Source organism: Ziziphus jujuba, chromosome 6 (genome assembly GCF_031755915.1).
Source record: "Ziziphus jujuba cultivar Dongzao chromosome 6, ASM3175591v1".
NCBI classification, from domain to species: Eukaryota; Viridiplantae; Streptophyta; class Magnoliopsida; order Rosales; family Rhamnaceae; genus Ziziphus; species Ziziphus jujuba.
Window position 1 is genome coordinate 15504206 of NC_083384.1, and position 8468 is coordinate 15512673.

Genomic DNA, 8468 nt, shown 5'->3' on the forward strand with positions numbered 1-8468 from the left:
TGAAAACCATAAATGTATACGTAATATTTTATAGAAAAAGAGGATGAATGCTCATATTTATAAAATATATGCAAAGAAAACTGGGGCTACTTTTTATATTTTAAAAATCACTCCTATTGCTTTCAAAACTATAAAATACTATTTTTTTTGGAAAACAACTATGAAATACTATTATTTATCAAAAACAAATAAAATACTAATAGTATGTGAGGCCTAAAATATTGATATGAAATTCGAATTTAAGCAAAACCACAAAGAATGTGGGCCATAAATCATCATACCACATACAGATTCCCATTACATTTTCTTAGCCCAGCAAAGATTTGTCTTTATTAAAAATGGTTTATTTTTCAAACCATGCATATGATGCTTTGGTCTCTTAACTTTGTCAGCGATAAGCTAAGAATGACCTTAATCAATTTTTATTTTTTTTAATGCTTTTTGAATAATAACAAGTCTCATTCTAGCCCACTTGGTTGACCTTTAGGCTTTTTTTTTTTTTTTTTGACCTTTTCTTTCATGTTAAGATATAGGGGCGGTTAATGAGAAAGTAATATTTAAAATCGTGTTTAGTATGAGTATATTAAATAGTTTAATCTATGTATGTTGTAATCAACCCAATTTACTTATGATATATTTTCTTATTTTAAAATTGATTTTTCAAAATAAATATATATATATATATATGACGATGAAAAAAAATAATAATAGAGAATAGAAAGTATCATTTTTGACAATTGCTTTATCTTTTATGTCTCTCTTTTAAGTATTGAGAACTATTTAAAAAATATTCCACAAACATGCATTTTTTATTTTTTTTAAAGTTTTTTGCAAATATGATTAGGAAGGAAAATTAGAAAAAGAAGGAAAACTTTGTTCAAATTCTAATTAAAATTCATCCATCTAAATAATATCAATTTGATTGAAATTTCGTCAAATATCATCAATTTGAACACGTTTACACGTGGGAGAGATTTGTTGGATTTTATGGGTTTTGACCAAAAAATTGAAGGATGCCATGAATAAATCTCGACCAAAGTGAAACCTTAAAAAAAAAACAAAAATGTCATTTGCATTTTCTTCAGCCATTTATGGCCACTAATAGCTTCAATCAATGCGTCAAAAGCAAGTAACCCATTTATGTTTCTTCCTACGTGTCCATGTGGATTTGAACCTTACTCCCACTCCTTTTATCTTTCTGCTTTTCCTTTTTACTTTGAATTAGTAAATTACAAATGCAATCATATTACTCTCCAGTTTTTTTTTTTTTTTTTTTTTCAATGACCATGAAATGTATATCATTTGTTAACAATCTCTCAAACCTTCAAATTATTTTTTTTTTTTGGGAAAAAAATTATTTTAATTCTCTTTTATTCCTTTTTGTCAAAAAAATTAAAATCATAAAACTTGAAGATGTTAATATTTTACTTTTACTCAAGATGAATTCAAAATTGTTCGAAATTGAATAATCATTAATGCTTGATATTGGTAAGTAAACCATGCTATGCAATCTGATTATAATTTTAATAGGTGACTATCATAAATAGAAAGTTTATATTCTTCAATCGTTATAGACAATTTGTTGGACAATGTACTCAATGCAATTAGTATGAAACATACATACTCCAATAATCATAAAATATAAATTCATAAGATTTACTATCCTCGTTATACCCAAAAAAAAAAAAAAAAAAAAAGAACCATCCTCATATTTTTCGTTGAATTTAGAACAGTCATGTAAAAAAAATTTTCATCATATAATTTCAAACAAAGTATCCCTATATTGAAATTCTTTCACTACTCTACTCTTATTTCAAACGCATCTATAATCGATCATATCAAGAAAAAATATTTTACACGTAAGTCAAACTATACATTACCAAACAAAAAACAAGGCCAAACTTTACCAGTCAATGCCTTTGAAAGAAATAAAAATTGAAAATAATAATATAAAAATATCACGCGACTAAACAAAATATAATTCTATTTTATTTTTTTTAATAACAAACATTTTTTTTTTGTCTATTTCCACATAATTTCCAAACAATTTGCTTGACGATCGTTCCTTAATAGGAAACCTACTAAAAAGACCTAATAAAAGTTTTCAAAGGTGTCGGAATAATTCCCCAACAAGATGGACTAATTTGTTGCCTAACTCTCAAGAAAATAATAATAAGAATCAATTAAGTATGCACATGTATTGACTATTGGACTACAAGCCAAAAAAACAAAAAATGTATTGACTATTGGACACCGTAAGTCTCACCAATCCCTCAGCTAATTTTTTATGTCCACCAATAACTAGTGTATAATTATGTGGTTAAACTCTTTGAAGACTTTGGCTAGGTTTTTTTAATTTATTTATTTATTTATCTATTTATTACGAGTGTATAGGTTTTGAACTTATAAAGATTATTATTGGACAAAACTTTATTACTTTGTTGTTCCCAAAGTTTCATAGATAAGGGACCATAACTACCATGATGAGAAAATTTCTAAGTCAAAAATAAAATAAGTGAAAAAAAAAAATCTCTAAAATATTATTATACAGGATATAAAATAATACAACCTCAATTACACACATGGGCTATATCCCTCAATTTTAAATATAATCTTTAAGGGTCTGGGGAACAAAATAAAAAAATGTGACCATACATATCTCTCATCCAATTCATGTTCATCAGCTAGGAACTAGCATTTGGAAAATGTTGGCCGGTCTAGGGCAAAAATTACAATGACATTATTATTTCCACTAACCCACCACTTTTGCTGTGTGACACCAAGGACTGGCAAAAGTATCACAAGCCAAACTCATGTTCATAAAATCTCAGCACAAACACCATCCTGACAAAAGTCAAGACATTGATCATCCCTTCCTAACTTTTTCTCTTTTCTTATCTTTGGCTCCAAAGTAATTTTCGGGTTGCCGGAGGGGCTAATCCAGGGATATCCCGGATGTCCTTGTTGTTTGGATGCACAATCTGAAAATTTAGAAATAAGAAAGATACATTTTACACATACAGTGAAGGAAAATACATGATTAAGGTAGTACAAGTGACCTAGCAAGTAAATCCGGAGTCATAGAATATAAACGTAGAAACAGTATGCCTAAACATATTTCCATGAAAATGCACTCCTTATAAACAGTGTCACATACAAGATATTTTTGCTGATCTTGAAATGAAACCAATATGATCTATGTGTTAAACTAAACCTGCTAAAAATTAAGGATTTAGGATGTTTCATCATCTACATGCGTACTGGCAACAGGAAAGAATTAATAAATCACGGAAATTCTTATTTATTCTCCCCAACCAAAGCATTGGCAGGAAATTTGACCCCAGCTTGATAGTACACAAACCACTTCTTGTGGTCAATATCTCTAATAATATCTGCAATCTTGGGGACCATGTTAGATACTTTTAAATACATTGAACCAAAAAGGGAAAAAGGTATTCTGCTTTTCAAAAGCAAACCAACAATATTTTAATTTTTCAAACACTTGTAAATAATGATTGATCAAATGCAAAAGTAAGTCAAGGTTCACTAAGTCAAAAGAAAAGGCGGGGCTAAAAAAAAAAGGAAAAAAAACCTTGAAGCAGCACAGTGAAGATATCCAGATGAAAGATTCAGTATAAGATTTTCACAGTGAAAAAACAATTTATCCGAGTGGCATATTCAAAGCAATATATAAAGTAACGAAAGAAAGCTAAGAAAGGAAAAAGAATCAAGAACAATGATTGTTCTGCAGTTGTCTATCGGCTATATCTTAGGTAAAGAAGGAACATCCAATACGTAACTGCAAATGACAAAAAGAAAATCTAGCATCTAAAAAAGTAGGCATATATACATACCTTCACGATAATAATGGCTATGACTCCAACAACAATAAGGAAAAGAAATACCATAATACACTTGTCAGTTGCAACCTGATAGAAAAAATTAAAATGAAAAGTAAAAACTTGGAATATGGAACAGAAATAAAATCATATTACAAGAGAAAGAAGTGGATATTTCAGAAATTGACCTGCCTACCAATTTCCTTGACCAGCTGAGATGCTTTCTTGATTGAGAAATGGATTGAATCAAGCTCATTAACAATCCTACTCATTTGTTCAGTCTAAACATAAAAGTGATAAATGTCTTTAGTTCTCATCCCAATCTAAACTGTAAATAATAAAAAATAAAAAATAAAAGGTGTAAATTGAATCTGAAATGATAATCATCTCTAGTTACATACTTGAGCTTTGAGAGCTGCTGCTGTCTCTGTTCCAACATTGACAGTGTCTTGAACAACCTATAACTCAGATAAAAGAACAAAATTTGTGTGAATAGTTGAGACTTACAATCAAGCTTCAAAACACAAAAGGATCAATGCATGGTTTCTGAGTTCTCTATGTAGTCTTCCCTTTTTCTTCTCTCTTTACTTTTTTTTTTTTTCCCCTCTTGATTGTAGTTCACGTCTAAAGTTTCTATAAAAAAGTGAGAAAGAAGGCCACAACATGAATGAAACTATATGGGACCAACCCTACCACCTAGCCACTAATAGGGGCAAACAAAGCATAAGAGGTACATTTTGATCCCCCACTTCAATCCACAAAAAGAAAAATGACTAGTCCAAAACACCGAGGGTCTATTTGGCCCGCATGGTTATTATATACTTTAGTAGAAAGTTTTTCAATTAGCACGGAAATTTATTAAGAATTAGCAGACAAATGCAATTTCTGCACCCAAATTCATGGTGTGGTGCACTTCTTAAGGAAACTTTTTCCTCTCTTTCTCTCTCTTTCCAGAAAACACTGTTGGAAAACAAACACATTTGTGGTACCAGCATTCTAATCTAGCAGACACATGAAAAGTACGAAAAAGAAAACAACTAGAAATCAATCCTGGTTAAACATTTATCTTTTCAATAATGTTACCAAGAAGAAGCTTGCAAATTAATCTTTGCCAAAAAAAAAAAAAAAAAAAAGAAAAAAAAAAAGTCTGTCCAATCAAATACTAATAAAGCACATATTTCTATGCCTGAAGTTTTTGCATAGGTGGATTCCTAACAACACTGGGAAAAAAGGTAAACATTTTTTACCAACCTTTTTTGACCTCTCAATGGCTTGATCAGTTTCATCCATCATCCGATTTCCATTATCGATAAGCTGTTGATTTGTCATATCTGTAAAACATAAAGCCTCTGCCTCAGAAATGATAATATCTTGAATGTCTTTAAATAAGATTTACAGAATTACAGCTAATATCACAAATACATATTTTAGAATATATCAGATGAGGGGCAGGATTTTAAACCAACTTAACATAGTGCTTTGTGAAACTTCTGAATTTCCATAAGACTTAATGTTTTACAGAATCCCGAAATGTTAAAGCCTATTAAATGACGTTAAATGACAGATTTACAGGATAGAGAAGTTCACAATGATGATAAGACAGTAATATCACACATACATCCACATCTTAAAACAAATGCCGCCACCTAATAGATTTCTAATAACAATAGATAGGGAAGCAAGTATAAAATACATTCATGCATTTACATGTATATATGCTTTTATGTGTCTATGCTTACTTGAGGCTAGCAAGACATTTTCTTCCCCATGCTCTTCAGCCGTTCCATCAAAAAGATCAATTCTTTTGTTTTCAAGATTGGTTGCATACCTGTATGCAGAAGATAGAATTATTTAACAACAAATAACTTACTTGCAAGCCGAAGGAAAATCATGACAGTGTACAAATGACTAACTGATCTTCAACGCATGCAAAAATATTAAATATGAGAATTTCAATTTGTTTTCACATGGGCCTGAAGGCCAGTTATGAGGAAAAGCACGAAAACTAATAGATGCATCCATGAAATTATTTCTTAACAATTCATAAACCAAATACATAATTTCCGAATGACTTACTGTTTCTTTAGAGCGACATATGAATTCAACTCTTTAATCTGTATGGAAAAGAAAACATTAAGCATTCATATGGAAAATTAATTGTCACAAACTAGCAGCTTTTTTAGGATATCAGATGCAATAAACTTTATGAAAAACAGCTCACCATAGACTGCTTTTTCTCATTAAGCATCTTGTTGGTGCTTGGATCGTTTCTACTCTCCATATCCTTGACTTCTCTGTCAAACTCTTTAATAAGCCTGAAAAAGAAGAACAATGTTCTTTCTTACTGAGAAAGCAAAGACTTACACAAGATAGTCAGAGAGAAAGAGAGAGAGAAACAGTGGCACTACACAAGATATTATCATAGCAATATTGAATGATAAGTTCAAGAAACATCATCTCAAGAAATTTTAACCCCAGAAATATTAGAGCACATGAAATTCCAGCTGTCTGTTGCTTCTGTATTTAGTACATCAAAAGTGAGATTCAGTATCAGAAGATAAACACCGCTAACAGATGAACCTAGGATTGGCATTTTAATAAAGAATCAAATCCGAACAAATACTTGTAATCCCTATAAATGAACAAAGAATAGGAGCTAGTAAAACCAATCAGATTATAATCTATCCTTGTCAATCTCCTCAACTCTTGAGCTACTTTCTTTTATCTTTTCAGCTTCATATACAGTTTGAATCCATCACTGTAATCATCAAATTTTAACTTCGAAAAACCCAGATCTTACAGGCATTGCTCAAAAAGTCAAAATCCTACCTTAACTCGTGCGTGTAAAAAAAAAAAATTACATTCTAAATCAGATTATAACATAAGCAACACTATCAGTTTATAGGTTCCCACTTCCTCCAATCACCCAATTGCATTAACACATCAAACATCCGCTAATAATAAGAGTTTAAGTGTAAAAGAGGGATTAATTGTCAAATACCTCTTACATTCTCGCAATTTCCCCGTAAGCTCCTCCAGCTGCCTACTCTGCCTATTGGAGTCCTTAATCTTCTCCAACTTCTGAAACCCATTTCTGTGACAAATTTAAATTTGAAAACCATTTTATCAAAAATGCAAATAAAAAAATTTTAAAAATAAATAAATAAAAACTGATATTTTCGCCTAAATTGAATTGAATTAAATTTTGGAGACCAAAAAATGCTGCAAAATTCTTACGATAATGCCCGGAAAATGTCGGTAATTTGGCCGTCAATCTCTGCAAGCTCTTCACTGATTACTGATAAGGGATCCATCTCTCAAATTAAACCCCCAAAAAAAAAAACAAAAAAAAAGAACCAAACGGCTAATTCCCACGAATATATGTATATATATATTTTCTGTTATCGAATATCCACAATGCAGTTTCACAAACTTAATCAAAACCCCAAATTCATCCGAAAACTCTGATCCTCAAAAAATCCTTTAACAAGTTTCTATATGCAAAATTTCCTAAATCCCCGGTCAGATCGGCCAAAAAAAAAACCACATAAGAAAAAAAAATCCAACCCGGCTACAGAGATTTAAAACTCAAACCGAGTTCCAAACAAAACTCCATTCAAACCAGATCGAGCTCAAAAAGGAAAAATTATGAAAAAGAATAAAAAATTTTCAAACTTTGCGATGAGATCGTAGCAATGTAGGTTAATGGTGGCGATCTAAGAGACCAAAATCGAAGGCTTTAACTCTGTCCCCCCCGATCTGGAAAATTATATTACAGACAATACCATCTTCCTCCCTCGTTATTTACATAATAATTGTTTTCTTTTTTTCTCCTTTCCTTAAAAAGTTATATATATATTTATATAAATTTCTTTTTTTTTTTTTTTTAGTTTGTATTTTTAAATTGGGTTTTTCCGGTGGGTAAGAAAAAAAAAATAATAGGGTTTGGACTCTAAGAGATCGAGATTTTGAAAAATAAAAAAATAAAATAAAATAAAATAAATTTTTTCCGATAATTTTGGGCAGATTTTGAAAAACCTCTAATTATGGAAGCTGGAGCAAAAAAGTGGGACCCACCACGGACACGGACGCGTTTTTTAGTTGTTGTCTCTGTTTTCGTTGTCACAAGAACGTTTGATACTGTGGCCAGGACTCGACAACCGTCTGTGAACCCCCTTTTTTTTTTACTTTTTTTTTTTCTTACTTTTTTTATGAAGTTAAAAATCTCTCTTTTCTAATTTAACATTTGTCCAAGAAAAAAAGTTTAATTTACTTGAAAAGAAAGTTGAATTTGCTTTCAAAAATTATTTTTTTTTTAGCAATATCTATCTAATTTTGGTATAATCTCAATTTCTCTCTAAAATCTTTTTAAATCTTTTGTTATAATTTGGCAAAATTAATTTTTTTTAGTATTTAAATTTATTTTTACAATAATAAAAAATTATTTAACACAAAAATAATTTTAATTGAATTTTATAAAAAAAAATTAATAAAACATATATAACTGGAATAGAATAAATTGTTCTGTTCTATTTTTTGAACAATTTTGTTTAAAAAAAATGATTTACATATTTTTTTTTATTTTAAAAACCAATTTCAATCAATTTTGACAAATTCTATCAAAAAATA

The 8468-nt window shown here is 29.9% G+C and overlaps 1 protein-coding gene across 1 annotated transcript; it reads right to left on the reverse strand.

Moving 5' to 3' along the window:
- Positions 1 to 2518: 2518 nt before the first annotated feature.
- LOC107430411 (novel plant SNARE 11) lies at positions 2519 to 7792 on the reverse strand. Its single transcript, XM_048464606.2, has 10 exons — positions 7077 to 7792; positions 6841 to 6933; positions 6061 to 6154; positions 5916 to 5953; positions 5579 to 5667; positions 5091 to 5170; positions 4241 to 4297; positions 4028 to 4120; positions 3855 to 3929; positions 2519 to 2981 (listed from the first exon to the last, which is right to left on the reverse strand). Exons 1-10 carry the CDS (start codon positions 7151 to 7153, stop codon positions 2895 to 2897), a joined length of 783 nt encoding a protein of 260 aa, XP_048320563.1. The 5' UTR covers positions 7154 to 7792; the 3' UTR covers positions 2519 to 2894.
- Between the last annotated feature and the right edge of the window lie 676 nt (positions 7793 to 8468).

Bases quoted from the DNA above. Each gene is read 5' to 3' on its own strand.
- LOC107430411 (XM_048464606.2), bottom strand. From the start codon at position 7,153: ATGGATCCCTTATCAGTAATCAGTGAAGAGCTTGCAGAGATTGACGGC. The intron at 5,954-6,060 runs GTGAGCTGTTTT...TTTTCCATACAG, and splicing joins ATGAGAAAAAGCAGTCTATG to ATTAAAGAGTTGAATTCATA. The intron at 3,930-4,027 runs GTCAATTTCTGA...TTTTTCTATCAG, and splicing joins TCAAGGAAATTGGTAGGCAG to GTTGCAACTGACAAGTGTAT.